Source organism: Camellia sinensis, chromosome 15 (assembly GCF_055761805.1).
Source record: "Camellia sinensis isolate YWXY chromosome 15, ASM5576180v1, whole genome shotgun sequence".
Classification (NCBI taxonomy): domain Eukaryota; kingdom Viridiplantae; phylum Streptophyta; class Magnoliopsida; order Ericales; family Theaceae; genus Camellia; species Camellia sinensis.
The window spans coordinates 49,185,926-49,203,899 of NC_138975.1; the positions used below are offsets into that span (position 1 = coordinate 49,185,926).

General features: G+C 37.4%; 1 protein-coding gene across 1 annotated transcript; it reads right to left on the bottom strand.

Moving 5' to 3' along the window:
* Window positions 1-7,463: 7,463 nt before the first annotated feature.
* LOC145812984 (putative disease resistance RPP13-like protein 1) lies at window positions 7,464-9,742 on the bottom strand. Its single transcript, XM_082908240.1, has 4 exons — window positions 9,148-9,742; window positions 8,977-9,054; window positions 8,348-8,745; window positions 7,464-7,697 (listed from the first exon to the last, which is right to left on the bottom strand). The coding sequence occupies exons 1-4, from the start codon at window positions 9,740-9,742 to the stop codon at window positions 7,464-7,466; spliced, it is 1,305 nt and encodes a 434-aa protein (XP_082764366.1).
* Window positions 9,743-17,974: the final 8,232 nt, after the last annotated feature.

Below are 17,974 nucleotides of genomic sequence, written 5' to 3' on the forward strand. Positions count from 1 at the left end.
CATTAAGTTGAAGCCGACAAGGGGACATGTTACTGGTGCCAAGTCTTTGTCCTCTAATTTCAGTTGTTTGAAGGTTTCGTAGTACATTATCTCACACAAGCTTCCTTGGTCAATCAGAATCCGCTTGATATCGAAATTCTTGACGCGCAAAGTGACCACCAACACATCGTTGTGGGGGCAATGTAGCCTTGTTAGATCCTTGTTAGAGAAGGAGATAACGTTCGTTGCCTCCGTTTTACCCCTCTTGACGGTAGGTTGTGCACTTAGCACCTCCCTCAGGTGTTCAGTTTTTTTGATCATCCCTCTGAGCTCACAAACCCGCTCAAGTTCGACGATCCCATGTATAACGTTGATTATGCCTTGGGGTGGTCCGTCGACCGGTATCCCGTTCGGCACGCTGTGGTCCTGGGGGGCTGGTTGCGTTCCCCCTTCTATATATTGGTCCAAGTGTTTAACGGCCACTAACTCCTCCAGATGCTGCCCCAATGATGTACAATTTTTAGTGCGGTGCCCCTTCTCATTATGGAAGGTGTAACGAGACCTCTCATCATAGCCTCTTTGTGCTTCTCCCAACTTGGCTAGCCGCCGGACGAAGAGTTCATCACGTATCTCACTAACAATACGGTAGATAGGTTTATTGAATACTATGGTAATGGCAATGCGGACTCTTAACTTCCTTGTTTCTGGGTCCTCTTTGTTGGCTCGCCTGCCTCGCCCATTCTTGCTTGGTTGTTCTACCGTGTTGATTTTTGCCGCAATCTTTTTATCTGGCAACGCTATTGTGCCAGATTTTGCTTTAGCACGGGTGCTATCTTCCTCTACCTAGATATGTTGATGCACTCTTTCCATTAGGGCCTCCATCGTGAGGGGTGGCATCATTGTCATTGAGTCCCTCAATTTGTTACCCACTGGTAAACCTCATTTGTATTGTGCGATGGCGAGATTTGTAGGGCAATCCCCAATCTGGTTAAAAGTCTCCCAATATCGACTGTTGTAAGACCTCAATGTCTCCTTTTCACCCATGTCAATGCAGAGTAGCTGGTCAATCTCTACTGGTGTCTTGGTATTCGTTCTGAATCTAGTCACGAATGCTTCTGCCAACTGCAGCCATGAGGCTATGCTGCCTTCTAGTAGCCTTTCGAACCAGGATAGACCTAGGTCGCCACGACTGGATGGAGATAGGATACACGTTAGAGCCTTGTTCCGCCGGTATACTACCATAACCTGGCGAAAGTGGCTTAAGTGCATGTAGGGGTCTGTCTTCCCCTCATATGTGGTGAATTTGGACTGGTGGAAGCGTGAGGGTAGTGGTGTGTTCTCAATTACCAGAACGAACAACGAGTTTTGTAACCTTGCTAATACTTTATTTGCTAGTTCATAAGCAAGGCACGGCACTGGCATCCCTACCTCGACACTCCCATGTGTCCTAGGGGCCAACCGTTGTAGGGCTAAAACTCTGCGAGGGTCGCGAGCCTTGGTGTCCTCCTTTCATCGGGCCTTCTCCTCGAGCACTGTTCACAGGTCCGCAGACCTAGGCAACTCCGTGTGCCTAGATGTTGTTTGGTGCGTGTGCGAGGGCCGATAGCTGCTTCCCTCTGTATGCGACCGTTTAGTCCTCGTTCTCTCAGACCTTGAGTAACGAGTCCTAGAAGTCCTTGATTGGGTGTCGCCTGTTCTAAGCCTCCTACTTTCTGCTTGTGATGGCGTGACGTTTCTGCCACGATTTTCTGAGTGGTAAGAGGGCATGTTGCCTTTGCGCCCCTCTTCCGTTGCCACCCCTTTTTTCCTTTATCTGGCGCTTCATTGTCTCCATGTTTGTCGTCATTTTCCTTATTAATTCATCTTGCTCCCTCACGCGATCCTCCAGAACTTGAGGATCCAAGCTCCGCATCTGCCTTTCAGGACTTTGCAAGCGATGGGGACTGGTGCCCCGTCTCTCCCGCATGTCCCTCCGGGAGTTCCGTCACTGGGGTTCCAATTCTGCTATGGGTGGGATAGAAGGTAAACCTTTGCGCCTCCCACCCCCCTCAGGGGTTTGCCCATCGATAGCAGATTGTGGCAAATCTTCATTGTGCGCCATTGATTTCAACTAGAGAGGAAAACTCGATCAAAAGATTTTGTTCTTTGTGCACTTCCCACAGACAACGCCAATTGTACGAGCGCGAAATAATCTTCTCATATGATCCTGTTGATCAAGTTTGCACTCCTCCAAACGTTGTCGCTTTACTTCCTGAAAACACAAATGTGAGCTACCCGGCAGGTGTGTGCCGGATACCTTTCTGATGCCTAAGTCAGCAAAATAGACAATAGACGCAAAAGCTCTCTGTATTCGAGAGTAGAAATTGTGATACCTGTACATAGGTCCTGCTATGAGCTTTTATAGATTCTACCTGGCACAATCCTAGTAGGACTTCAACTCCTATTAGTAGAGTCCTCCTAGGAATCACTAAGATAATGTTTATCTTTTTACACCCTCCTCACTACTTAACCAAGTGAGATGGTTTAACCATGGTCTGGCAGCAGCACAACCGAGCTAGCATTGCCTTGCTTTGCTCTAGTTTTAATCGCGATTACTTAGCTCGGGGATACCTTGCTCATCTAGCTCGGTTCTACTTTCATCTATATCCCGGTCCAGAGTACTCAAGCCGAGCTATTAGTAGATATCTCTGACCGGACGAACGGGATCTAGGACGGAGCTATGTAGGCCATTTCCTCGGCCCATAGCTCGGTCCATTTAACATCTGGGCTTAGCTCGGTCCAATTTGGCTACACAAATTACCCTCTCATGTAATATGGTTGTCTATATGGAAAAGAAAAATATTAAATGAAAAACAATTACACTTTTTCTTAGAAAAGGATCCAACAACTATACACATTTTCCTGAAAATAGGGGGGCATTACATAACACAAATTTTTAGCTAATTATGACAAGAACATAACTGAGTCACATAAAAACATGTTTCTAATGTAGAACATTGACATTCAAATATTTTCATCAATCCAATAGCTGGAACAAAAAAAGAAAAGAAAAGAAGAATCTCCACATAATATGTTAAACTCCAAGACTCAAAAATTGGATTTGTCTTCTAAGTTAAAAAAGCAGAACTTCATTATAAAGCTTTCTGCCAATCTTTTTTATCCAACTTCAATTCCTACATGTTGCATCATCAGAATTGTTTTAATTCAAAATCTTGTAATGTCAAAAACAATTCTGAGGGCTTCACTTCCAATTTTTGCAATAAGAGAACTCTATATGACTAGCAAACTAATGTAAAAAGTTACCTATAAAAATTGAAAGTTGAAGCGGAGAAGGTTACTCATTTACTTCAACATCATGGTAAAAGATCATCAACATCTTAGACTTTCCCGAATGATTTGCCATTTCTCCATCCCAGACATTTTTGGACATCCAAGATTGATAGTTATTTCAAAACCGTGCAAAAAGACCAAACCATGTGTTCATTGACTAGAAAGAAAATGATTGAGAGTTGGAAAGAATGATGTACAATAGACTAGCAACTTGGTAAAATTAACTTTAACTTCTAAATTAGTGAAATATGAAGTAATAAAAAAAATAATTTATAAATAAAAAATAAAAGCTTAGGAAAAGGATAAAACTAAAAAATGTAAGAAATCAAGCATTGATGTAACATGGCAGAACACAAGCTTGGCCAAATGCACAAACACAGCACCAAGTAAAATGTACTCACCAGGAAATTTATGCAAACTTGCAGTACTTTTTACCAAAAAAATAAGAAGGCATAGGAGGTTTTAGTTTTCATCAATAGTCCTTTAAACAAGTTTCTAACAAGGAAGAATTCAACTTGCAGGCATAACAAGAATTGTGCAAACCATTAACCATTAGAAGTACTGAACTTCAAACACAAATAAGAAACATATTCATCAAATGAAGAATCATAAATTCTTGAACTATACAAGTTCCTTTCTAGAAGAAAAAAAATGATTAGGATAATTATGTGTCTTCCTAATTAAATGATTTGCAAACATAAAATACATCAAGAAAGATGTGTCAGCGTCGGCTTTGAGGCAAAGTCGAGGAAGCATTTGCTTTGGGCCTCCGAAATTTAATTGAAAATAGGGCCCTCGAAACCTGTCAACTATTATACTTGCCCACAAAAAAAAAAAGGCCCTAAAAAATATACAAAAAAACTTATTGATATGGTAATTATTTGAAACTAATAGATGGTTCCTTCCCAAATATAAAGATTATGTATAGGATGCTATTGACTGTGCCTATTATAATTGTTTATTGGAAAATAAGCTTTTTAAAATTGAAATTGATTAAATCTTACCTTCAGTCAACTATGTCATCAAAATGATTGAATGAATTTGGTTGATAAGTTGAATTATGAAAGTTCGATTAGTTATTTTACAGCTAATAATTTGAGTTTATACTCAAGAATACGAAAGTTTAAAATTTTTAAATAAAATTTAATTACAATCCGGTTTGATTTTGGAACAAAAAAAAAAAATTAGAGGTTAAAAAAGCAGTCCATATTAGAAGCCTAGTTTGGATTTTTCTTTTTTAATGTATAAAAGGCTGGGGGATTCTATTTACACCCAAAAAATTGTTTAAGTACACCCAATTAAAATTTTGAAATTTTAATTCTTATTATACCCTAATGTAAATTTACTAATAAGGACAAGACATATTAAACTCTAAAATAAAATATTATTTTTTTCTCATGATACACCCTTAACACATATACCTATTCTTCATCTTCTTCCCTAAGTTTCAATTGTTTTCTCTTCTTCTTCTTTTTCACTCTAAAACTAAAACTCACCATTATCATCAATATCATTGTTTCTTATCCTTGCAAATAGAAGAAAGTTTGAACAAAATCAAACAATGGATGAGAACAATAATGAAAACTATTTTTTGAAACAACCCATCAAAAAAGAGGCAAGTATTCACATAAATATCAAAGTATAATTACTTTTGTTAATGCTATTGGGGATGGTGCTTATTTGCTATCGCAGTTTGGGCATATTGTGCAGGAGGCCTTTGCAAAGATATGCTCTTTCCACAGCTTTTGCATCTCTCACATTACGCATACTAGGAGCAAGAGTGCTCATGGTTTGGCCCGAATGGCAGGGTGTGGTGTTAGGTCATCTGTTTGGTTTGAAAATGTCCCACCTGCTTTGGTGTTTTGTGAGCTTGATGAGGCTCTATAGCTTGGATTTTAGTATAGATAATCAAAAAAAAAAGAAAAATTCTTTATTTTTGCATTTTTTTTACCTAAAAATAAATATTCAGTTTGTTTAACGTCACCAGTGTTCAGATCCGAACAAAATCAACATGTTCGAATTTCAACAAATGTTCAGATCTAAAAGTCCGAACCAAACAATATTGTTTGGCATTGTAAGTCTGAACATGTTGACTTCGTTCTTATTTGGGTGTACCTTGAAGGGTAATTTGGGAACAATTATAGGGTGTACTGAGAGTAACATAAAATCCTAAATAATTAAAAATTGGGAGTCCTTAATGATTTTTTGGGTGTAAATAGAATCCCCCATAAAAGGCCCATGTTAGAAGCTTTGCTTTGGGCCCAAGAAAAGTCGGATCTGGCCCTGCGCTGTGTTAATGACATTTATGAAATTATAAAGACAATAATGGGTGCTTTGATTCACATGAAGCAACCACAATAATCCACATCATTATTAATATTATTATTTGTATATCATTACTCAAAACCAACCTTATGATCAATATAGACATACAAAAACACAAAAAGAAAATAGAACTATTAGCTTGTAAAATGAATGTGGAAGTATGTACAATGTATAAGGTTCAGAATCCATTGTTGGATGAAGAGTGAATTGCTCAAAGATCACTTCACCATCCATGTGTATAACAGGGACACAAGCAATCTTATGCCAGTCTTGTCCTTCTCCCTTAAGGTAATGAGGTTTTAGCATTGGACAGCCAAAGAATTCCAGCATAAAGAGAGAGGTGGTAAGCCCCTCTTTGAGCAAGGATTGGAGCTGGAGGCATTTCACAATCTTCATGTATTTGTGAGAGACAAGAAGTTGAAGGCCCCTGTTGTTCAACGATTAGAGATTTGGTAGATATTCAATGTGGAGTGACGTAAGAGTCGATGGTAATAGCCCCTCCTCTGGAAAGGACTCCACCCCATCTTCTGGAAAGGACTCCCCCACTCTTTGACATGTCTATTACTTGCTAATGTGAAGTGTTTAAGTGAAGGGAGCCTTTGCAAATCCCATTCTCTTCGGCGAGTGGTAAGTTTGCTGCAATTTTGGATTTCAAGTGAATATAAGCTGGAAGGAAGCCCATCTTCCGGAAAAGACTCAATTTCCAGACAACCATATAATTCTAGTGATTGAAGAGATGGGAAGAGGGTATGCATTCCTTTAGGTAGTGACTTGAGCTTCTTAGAATGCCAGATCATAAATTTAGTCAGATTGAGTCTTGATAGTCCTCCTTGGGGAAAAGATATCAGATTAGAGAACCCATTTAAGAAAAGTGACTTGAGAGATGTCAAATTTTGGAGCCCAAGCATGTCTAGATCTGTAAGACTCTCGAAATTTGTGCAAAGCTAGATTTGTAAAGATCGAAGCTTTGGAAAGAATTCAAGCCACACGGGTTTGAGAGCATTATAGCATGATAAATACAAAGTTGCAAAGGATTTGCAGCAATTCTCCATCTCCTTGGAACTGGGGAAAACTAGTTCCGAACACCTCCCAACAGGAAGTTGTTTCAAATGTTGAAGGCAATTGTTGAGTGGCATCATTCCCTCCGGCAAAGAATGTAGAACTTCACAATGGCTGATTGAAAGGCATGTAAGCTTGGGTGGCAACCCTGTATCTGGGAATGACAATAGGCTTGGACAACTCAATACCTTCAACTTCTTCAGATTTGTTAAAGTGCACAACTCAGGTGTCAATTCCTTTAAATTAGGCATATATGAAATATCCAATTTTGTAAGGGAAGACAAACCTCGACACCCCAATTCTACCCCATCACATCCTTTCAATATTAATTCACTTGTGCTTGCGCCACAAATATTCAAAAATTGGGCCATAAGTCTTGAGCATTCCCGAATCTTAAGTCTCACACAAGATGGAATGTGTTTGGGTAAGCCTCCAATCAGCTTTGGACATTTGATTACCTGAAGCTCTTTAAGCTTAGAGAACTCTCCAGATTCTAATATATACCAGTCCACCCACTCCAACATTTTTTTAAATCTAAGAGTCTCTAGAGATTGAAATGGTTTGCCTAAAGAACTGTCTCCATAGAATTCATGGCCTACCTTTGTTATTCGTTGCATCCTTGAAATTTCAAGGTCTTTCAAAGAGGGCAACTGACCAAATGGTGGCAAGGAAAAGCAATACTCACAATTGTCAAGAGATAAATGCACTATATTACAAAATGATTTATCTTTCAACCAATCTGGAAATCTTGCGCCACCAAAGTTTTTAATCTAAAGGCGTTTCAAGTTTGTATGAGGTTTTAGCTTGTCGAGAACATCTCTCTCATTCTGTGAATCATTGGTACTGCTACTCCATTCGAGTACCAGTTCTTCAAGGTACGTTTTCTCCTCCAATTTTGACTCCATTGCACCCATGCCATTAGTTAGATTTTGCAAACTTGAAATGGAGAGCCTCCTTTGAAGATGACGAAACTCCTTCAACTCTTCAATACCTAACCCCTTGGACTTGCCCACCACAAACGCAGTTAAAAGTTAAAGGCCTTTTAATTGACTCATTTGTATTGGCATCTCCTGTAAATTAGTTCTAGTAATATCAAGATGGCACAACTGAATAAGTTTTCGAAGATTTACCGGCAAGGTAGTTAGCTGACGACAATTATATAGCAGTAATGTTTCTAAATTATACATGGTACAAACTAATTCAGGCAATTGTTTGATTTCCGTGTAAGAAAGATCCAAATACCGTGGAGTAGTAGATTTCCAATTGAATGAGGCAATTCCTTAATCTTATAACGTGGCAAAGGCAACACCCGTAAGCATGTTAGTTTCGGTAAAATATCATCCAAAACCTTTTTGCTCAACCACAAATAAGAATAGTCTGCAGGATATAGTGTTAGAAAAGTCCTTAAAAACTTAGCATCATTAATTAGCTTGTATTTTTCAAAGCCATCAAATTTGTATCTAACACATGAGACATGATGTACCCTTTGAAAAATATGATGTGTGTTGTTGTCCTCTAACATATAACAGAAATCTCCAGACACGGCTTGAGCTAAATCATTAACAAGATCATGCATGACAAAACAATATTTATTGGCATTTGATCGTTGAAAAAATGGCCTTGATTGCAATTCATAGAAGCACTCATAACCTACCTCTTCCCACGTTTTATTACTTATGGGTTGCTCAACAAAATCTTCAGCCATCCACATTAGGACTAATCTCTCCATTTCAAATTCATAATCTTTAGGAAATGTAGAACAATAAGCAAAGCACCTCTTTAAATGCGAAGGGAGGTAATGATAGCTCAATTCTAAGGCTGGAAGAATATTGCTTTTCTCCTTTGGCAAATCCCATATTTCACTTTTCAATATATTATTCCAATCCTCAACATCCCGTTTAGAGCGCAAAAGACCGGCTAATGTTTTTGCTGCTAGAGGGAAACCTTTACACTTTTTCACAATCTCTTTACCAATCCTTTCAAGGTTTGGATGTGCACCACAATCTCCCTTCTCAAATGCATGTTTGGCAAACAATTTCCAGCAATCTTCATCTGATAATTACTGCAAATGATGAATAGGAATTGTTTGCATAATAGATGAAACGCTCTCATTGCGCGTTGTAACAATAACCCTGCTCCCATGTCCTCCATATCCAAAAGGACTCCTCAAGATATCCCAGTTACCATAGTTCTCATTCCAAACATCGTCTAGAATGAAAAGAAATTTCTTCCCACTCAATCATTCTTTGAGCTTGATTTGAAGTTGATTAAGGTCCTTTTTACTAAGGTCCGTTGTATCAGAACCCTGCGGAATCACTGCCTCAAGAATTGTTCTTGTAACCCTTACAACATCGAATTCATCTGAGACACGAACCCATGCTTTCATATCAAAGTGATCATCCACTCAGCCATCATTGTATAAAAATTGGGCAAGGGTGGTCTTGCCAACCCAACCCATCCCCACTATCGCAATCACATCCATCTTCTGATTACCACCACTTGCCTCATTCGAGAGCAACAATTTAATTAGACCCTCCTTGTCATTATCCCTTCCACAAACACCAGATTCATGAACCAAAGAAGTTGTTGGCAATCTGTGATACCATTTTTGCCCAGCAACTTCTCTCAAACAGTGGACATCTTTTTCTTTCACAAAATATTCTAATCTATCAATGATCTCCTCTATCTGGGACACTATAACTGCATCAAATGAATTAGAGGAAGAAGTCAAGGTGGGGCTTCGTACCTCAGCTTCAGACTTGCATCGCAAAGCTACGGTAGCAATCTCATTGAGTAAATCATCTGCATGATACTCAGCAACTTTAAGTTCGTCCACCCAGTCTTTCACAGCAGGGTTAGTGATCTGCTTGTCCTCTGCATCATCAAGCACAACATTAAGTCCCAACAATGTTATCTTGAGCTTCCTGAGGAGTTTATCATCATGCTTTTGAGCATGGAAAAAGTTGACAAACTCACGAGAAGCCAAACGGTCAAACCGCACTTGAAGGGTGGAGGACAGAAATGCTCCTCTAACCAAGGCGGCAGCCATGTCGTTTTTTCTTTTGGTTACAGAGATTAGGAAAATGAAGGAAATAGATCGTAGAGTGAAAGAAGAGAAACCAAGACTGATTTGCTCCGGGAAGGAAAATAATTATTTGATAAGATCACATCACCAGTTGCACCAAGACTTTGCCTGCAAGTTGCAACCTTTCCTTTTCTTTGAAATGTCACAAGTAGTCAATGGTAGACACAAGAATTAGAATAAGGGGGGAGCAGGGTGGCAATTAAATTTTAAATTTAAAATTGACCACTAAATTAAAATTATTTTATTCATAGAAAAAATATTGTATGTAAATTATAATAAAGGATACATTATTATAATTATAATTTTTGTAAAAAAACATCCTTAAATTTGTAAATACCAACCTAGGAAGGATAATGGGCGTTGTAGGACGAGATGGTGGGACCTAAAAGGAGATAAACTAGAAATATTTAAGAATAGAATGGATATAGAAGGCACTTGGGACTTAGAAGATGATGCTAACATTATGTGGAACTCGATGGCCAATTGTATGAGAAGAATCTCAAGAGAAGTCCTTGGAGAGTCGAAAGAAAAGGGGCTCAACTCTAAGGAAACTTGGTGAAGGAAGGAGGTTCAAGAGGTAGTAAAGACAAAAAAAGAGTGCCTTAAAAAGTGGCAGAATGATAGAATTAAGGAGACCTTAAGAGCTACAGCTTGGCTAATAAGGAGGTCAAAAATGTAGTGAGAGAGGCTAAGTTGAAAGCCTATGATGACCTATACACCAGACTAGATAGTAAGGAGGGAGATAAGAGAATATATAAACTTGCTACGATAAGAGAGAGAAAAACAAGAGATTTTAATCAGGTTAAGTGCATTAAGAGTGGGGACTCTAAGGTGTTAGTGAAGGATGAAGAGATTAAGGAGAGGTGGAAGAACTATTTTGAGAAGTTGTTAAATGGAGAACATGGAGGAAGGTTAAAAGGGAAAGTAGTCAGTAATAAGGAAAATCAAGACTATAGATTCTATCGCAGGATTAGAAACTTTGAAGTGGAGATTGCACTTAAGAAGATGAAATCAAATAAATCTTTAGGACCTGATGATATTCCTATTGAAGCTTGGAAATGTTTGGGTAAAAAAGGGGTTGCTTGGTTGACTAGGCTATTTAACAAGATTTTGTTAACTAGGAAAACGCCAGAGGAGTGGAGGAAGAGTATTTTAGTGCCAATCTATAAGAATAAATAAAATGTCCAGAATTGCAATAACTATTGAGGAATCAAGCTGATGTGTCATATAATGAAAGTGTGGGAGAGAATGATGAAACTTCGATTGCGAGATATAACAGAGGTGTCAGAGAATCAATTTGAATTTATGCCGGGCAAGTCAACAATGGAAGCGATCTATCTTTTGAGGAGAGTAATAGAAAAGTATAGAGAAAAGAAAAGAGATATTCATATGGTTTTTATCGATCTTGAGAAAGCATATGATAAAGTGTCTCGGGATATAATCTGGTGGGTGTTAAAGAAGAAAGGGGTGACAAAAGGGTATATTGATGTGATTAAGGACATTTATGAAGGTGTGATGACCATAATTAGATCGACAATTGGAGAGACAAGTGAATTTCCAATTATTGTTGGGTTACACCAAGGATAAACCTTAAGTCCTTATCTTTCTGCTTTAGTTATGGATGAGTTGACGAGAAATATTTAGGATGATGTGCCATACTGTATGCTTTTTGCAGATAATATCATGTTAGTGGATGAGACTAGAAAATGAGTTAACACTAAGTTGAAGACTTGGAGAGAAACACTTGAATCTAAAGGATTTAAGATAAGCATAACTAAGACATAGTACATGGAGTGTAATTTAGTAATAGAAACAATAGAAGCAAAGGAGAAATGAAGATTGAGAACCAAGAACTACCTAAGAGTGAAAATTTTCGTTATTTAGGATTGATTATCATAACGGCTAAGGAGATTGGAGCAGATGTGGCCCATAAAATTAAAGCAGGGTGGCTTAAGTGGGGGAGTGTGTCTGGGTTGCTGTGTGATAATCGAGTACCCATTAGACTAAAAAGAAAGTTCTATAGAATGACTATTAGACCAGAGATGTTGTATGGAACGGAATGTTGGGCAACTAAGAAACAACATATAAATAAGATGAGTGTTGTTGAGATAAGGATGCTAAGGTATATGTGTGGTAAGACCTCAAACAACATAATTAGGAATGAGTGTATTCATGAATGGGTAGGAGTAGCATCGATAGAAGATAAGTTGAGAGAGAATAAATTGAGATGGTTTGGTCATATACAACGGAGACCAACAGAGACAGTAGTGAAGAGATGTGATACAGTGGCAGTAGATGGAAGCGTTAGGGGAAGGGGCAAACCTAGATTGACGTGGGTGCAAGGTTTTAAAAAATAGTTGCGGCCGTCGTAACGGTTGAGGTGATACGGTAGCGGTTTAGGGTGTAAAGGCCGTAGTGTAACGGTCGCGGTAACCGAAACCGTGATTTTTTTTTATTTTTTGCACAATTTGAAAAAAACTTACCGATACGCATATTTTTTTTTTTAGAATCACATTTATTGGGGTTTAAAATATATTTTGATCAATTTTTGTTAATTTTTAAGTATGATCTAATATATTTCATATTTTCAAATCACTATAAAAGAAGTTTTTTACATTTTATTTCAATAGTTAATGATTTTAAGAATAATTGATTTTAAATGTCTACAAATTATTTTTTACTAATACCTGAACTAATTGAATAGGAATATTCACAATTATTAAATGAAATGATTATAAAATAAAAATTGCGCCATAAATTTTAAAAAAAAATTATACAGAAAAAACATTCATATAACATTTTTTCTTTGGGCTTTGATCACTTCTATTTATTCCTTTTTTGTAAGCTTTTGTTTTTTTTTTTTTTTTTTTGGGAAAAGTAAGCTATTCAGAATATTATAAAAGGGTGTCACGGTGTCTAACGGACCATTACGGCAGTTATAGTACCGCTATGGCCGTTACATAACACCAAAATGGCCTTTACATATGTGAATTTCCATCACACCGCTATAGCAGCTGTAACGGGTGGCGGTAACTGTCACAACCGTTACGTAACGGTTGCGGCTGCTTTTTAAAACTTTGCATGGGTGAGTGTAGTAAATAGAGATATAAATCTCCTTTTTGACTAACCAAATTGCCGTTAATAGAGTCGAGTGGAGAAGAAGATTCATGTAGTTGACCCATTTGATAGGACTTAAGACTTGGCTTGGTTTGGTTTGGTTTATCATTAAATTTGGAAATAAATTTCTCAATCAATATTAGATGTATATGTACAAAACAAAAACAAAAAAGCAAATAGTATTATATGGATATTTTTTTTCCATATTATAGAACAAGTAGTAGTATTGTACAAATAGAAAAATTATATAGTAGTAGTGCTATACAAACAGAACAAATAGTGTTATATGAACATAATTTTTGTCATTGTCACATTATTTTGAAATTAAACTCTATATGAAAATTGTGGTGATATATAACTAAATTTATAAATAAAAACAACCACTACGAGTGAAAATCATGCACAACTATAAATCATCAACCAAACATTCCTAATTTAATTAATTGCGGTGAGAACTTAAAGTATTTTTGAAAGGAGGGGCCATCTTTGCAATTAGCAAAGAAGAAACCAAACACTACCTATAATAATACAAATTTTCCAGACTCTGCCACAACCCCTCTAGTCCCCATGGGTCTGCCGTTGCAAGTAGTTATTGTGAATTTGTCTCATTTCTACCCACCGAAATAAAGCTATCAAGATGATCTGAAAAGGAAATTACCATTCAATATTTTTTTTTTCTTTTTTAAAAAAATTTAGGATAAATTATGAATATATCCTTTGAGATTTACTTAAAATACGAATTGTTTTATATAGTTCTGGAAATTGCATCTCGCCCCTTGAAGTTTCTAATTTCATAACAAATGACCATTTTTATTAATAAATCATCAAGTCAATTAATAATTTTAATGATGTAAAAAATTTTCTTCAATTAAAAATTCAACTAATTTTATTATTGTATAAAAGGGCAATTAGAAATTTTATTATTGTATAAAAGAGTAGTTAAAATCTAAAATAAGATTAGTATTTTAGGTCATGTTTAAATCTTAGAGTGAAAGAAGAGAAACCAAGATTGATTAGCTTTGAGAAAGAAAAAAATTATTTGATGAGATCACATCACTAGTTGCACCAAGACTTTGCTTGCAAGTTGCAACCTTTCTTTTTCTTTGAAATGTCACAAAGACTTTGCCTGCAAGTTGCAGCCTTTCTTTTTCTTTGAAATGTCACAACTAGTCCGTGGCAGACGCAGGAATTAGAAGGAGGGGAGGGGAGGGGGGGTTGGCAGTTAAATTTTATATTTAAAATTGACCGCTAAATTAAAATTATTTTATTCATAGCAAAATTATTGTATGTAAATTATAATAAAAATTACATTATCATAATTATAATTTTTTAAAAAAACATCATTAAATTTGCAAATAAATTTCTCAATCAATATTAGATGTATATGTACAAAACAAAAACAAAAAAGCAAATAGTATTATATGGATATTTTTTTCCATATTATAGAACAAGTAGTAGTGCTATACAAATAGAAAAATTATATAGTAGTAGTGCTATACAAACAGAACAAATAGTGTTATATGTGATAACTGAGAAGAGGAATTCTGTTGATTGAATTCTGTCGATTGAAATTCATTAAAACCAAAGCTAAGTACAAAATATATAATCTCATAGAATAAACCCTAATAACCTAGAAGACTAAATTACCCTTAATTGAGAATATAAAATACAAATACAATACAATTCACCCCCCCCCCTCAAACTGAGGATGCGAGCGCAGAAAGCATCAAAAGTTTGCCAAGAAGAAAACAAAAACGAGCAACAGTGTGAGTCTTCGTAAAGAAATCAGCCAACTGAAGAGAGGAGGGAACAAAAGGGAGAGTAATAGTGCCAGCCTGAGGATGCTGTCTGACAAAGTAACAATCTATTTCAACATGCTTAGTCCATTCGTGGAAGACTGAACTATGGGCAATCTAGACAGCACTCTGATTATCACAATACAGTGGAGTTGGATTAGAAAGAGAGACACCCATATCAGAAAGAAGCCACCGAAGCCAAACTATCTCGGAAGTAGCATGAGCCATGGCATGATATTCAGCCTCAGGAGTAGAACGAGCAACAACAGACTGTTTCTTACTCTTCCAAGATATGAGAGAATCTCTGAGAAAAACACAAAGACCGGAAGTGGATTTGCAATCAGATATGTCACCTGCCCAATCAGCATTAGCGTAGGCACGAAGAGTCAAGTCTGAAGAGGCAGATAACAATAGACATTGCAACAAAGTGCCACGAATGTAGCATAAAGTACTAAGTAAGGTAGCCCAGTGTATGGAATGAGAAGCAGAAACAAACTGACTGAGAATCTGCACAGCATATGAGATATCCGGATGAGTAACAGTGAGAGAAACAAGACACCCAACCAACTCGCGATACAAAGTGGGATCCTCACGAGGAACGCCATCAGAAGCAAAAAACTTAGCATGCAACTCAATAGGAGTGTCGACAATCTTGTCATCAGTGAGATTGACACGAGAAATCATGGACATATTTAGTCTGAGAGAGAAGATACCCAGTAGGAGAAGTAGTAACCTCAATACCAAGAAAATATCGAAGAGACCCCAAATCCTTCATCTCGAACTCCTGAAACAACTGATGCTTAACTCCCTCAATAGTACTAGAATCAGAGCCAGTGATGATCATATCATCCACATACAAGAGAAGGAGAACAAGGCCAATAGAAGTACGCCAAACAAATAAAGCACAATCATGATGGCTAGGGCGCAATCCAAGTTGAAGTGCAACAAAGTGAAATCGTTCATACCAAGCACGAGGAGACTGCTTGAGACCATATAGAGCGCGACAAAGATGACAAACAACACCAGGAGGGTGAGAAAAACCCGGTGGAGGACGCATATACACTTCTTCAACAAGATGCCCATTCAGAAAGGCATTTTTGATAGCAAGTTGAAACAAAGGCCATTGATGGGCAGCGGCAACAGAAATAAGAGTGCGAACAGTAGTCATCTTGGCAACGGGGGCAAAAGTCTCATCGTAATCAATCCCATTGTGATATCCCTGTGTCGTAATATGTTAATTGGTCCTTAATATGAGCATGATTATGCGTTTAATATGATTTTGTGAGCCATTATGTGAAAATATGTGGTTTTGAATTTCTATCTGTTCACCGTAGGAATATCTGTTTGCTTATCTGCTTTGGAAATTAAATTGAAGGCCCTATCGGCCACCGAAACCAAAATTTATTACGCCATTGTGATTAGCGTAATTTTTAGAGCCTACGGTGAAATTTAATTGAAAATTGATTTGGATCAGATTAAATTGATTGAATTGATGAATTAGTGCCCAATTATTTATTATTATTAAATTAGAATTAGTTGGATTTGTTGTAAAAAGGCACTACACCCTCAATTCTTCTCCTTTGTTACATTTTGGGCTGATTTCAACTCTAAGAAAAGAGAGGGGGGTCTGCTAGAGAGAGAGGGAGAAACAATTGGAGATTTGAGTGAGGAACTTGAGTAACTTGGAGATTCAACTAGAATTTGTGAAGAATTGAACCACTAGGTAAGCACTTGACCCTAAATTCATAAGTTTGAAATTGTGATCTTGTAAGTTCAAGGTTTGTTTGTGAGCAAGAGCATGTATTGAGTTGGTTTTGTTGAATTGGAAGACACCAAATCAGAGGATGTTCTTAACTGTTCTGAGCTGCTCTGTGTTGAAATCTGGGTTTGTCATGGATGTCCAGTGGCTGGGGATGGTCTGCTAGTGTTTGGCTGTTGTCTTCTTGTTTTTGTCTTGTTTTGTTCTGCTCTGTTTGTTGGTTTCTCACCATCTTGGAGCCTCGAGTGTGTGCTAGCAGATGATTGGGTGTGCGTTTTGGTGCCAACCTAGTTGGGATCCAAATGTTTCACTGTGATGCTTTTTGCACCCTCTTCTTTATTGATGTATTCTTATCTTTCTTGTTATGTTTTTCATCAATAAAGCTTTTCTTTTGCCGATCAAAAAAAAAATATATGCATGCATGTATGTAATTGTTTTGAATTTGCATATTTGAGCTTGAATTACATGACTCATGTTGAATTTTGGTTGAAATCCATGTATTTGACTATCTTTTCATCATATGAGATGAGAATGAGGGTTATATGTCACATGCATGTACAATCCATGGGAGTAAAAGCTTTGAATGCATGAAGTTGTTATGTTGGTAATGAATTTGGTGGAAAATGAACCATGCATGGGTTTGATTTATAAAATTGAGCTTCAAAATGTTGTAATTTGGTGTTTGTACCATGTTAGTTCATGTTTATGTGGAATTTGAGCCCAAATCATGCATTTAGAGCCTTTGAATGTCAAGTTGAAGCTCAAGAACACATTATGGAAAACCCAGAATTTTTTATGTCCGCTCAAGCTGGGGAAGTGCCGCTCGAGCGGGAAATTCATGTTCCCAGTATTTTTGCAGACATGGATGTCCGCTCGAGCGGGGAGCTATGTAGTGAGGCCTTCCGCTCGAGCGCCAGAGTGCACGATCGAGCGTAAATTCGACCTAACTAGTACTTTTGCAGGCCTTAAGGGTCCGCTCGAGCGGGGACCCCGTTTTCTGAAATTTTGAAAATGCATTATGTGTTCTGTTTTCCGTTCCCTTTCACTTCTAAGCACCCTTAGGCATACATTGAGCATTGTAATTGAATTAAAGAGATGAGAATGATGCCTAAAGAGGAATATGTGAATTAAAGAACGGATTGAATTATTTGTGACCCATATGTGTTATGTGATATGTAGGGTCAAGCTCCAGGGCAAATCCACAAGGCGATCACTATGAGTAATATCTGAAATATGTTGTTGTCCAATTGCTTACTTCTATGTAAGTTTTGTAAAGTTCGTTAATTTGAATGGTGGACAAAGTTTGAAAGGCCTAAATGCCAGTTTGATAAGTTTGAAAGGCCTAAAGGCCAATTTGATATGAAAGTTTGAAAAGGCCAAAAGCCAGTTTGACATGAATGAATTGGGCCTAAGGCCGTTTGATGTATAATGTTCCAATGTATTTTCTTCATTTGATATTATTCACTGGGCTTTCGTTCACACTCATTCATGTGTTTGTAGGTGAGCCAAGAGAGGTCTAGACCC

Excerpts from the sequence above, each read along its gene's own strand:
- LOC145812984 (XM_082908240.1), bottom strand. The coding sequence starts at position 9,742 with ATGGCTGCCGCCTTGGTTAGAGGAGCATTTCTGTCCTCCACCCTTCAA. Across the intron at positions 8,746-8,976 it reads TTCTGATACAACGGACCTTA|ATGAAGATTGCTGGAAATTG; the intron begins GTAAAAAGGACC and ends AGTAATTATCAG. Across the intron at positions 7,698-8,347 it reads GTAATAAAACGTGGGAAGAG|TCCAAGGGGTTAGGTATTGA; the intron begins GTAGGTTATGAG and ends GTGGTGGGCAAG.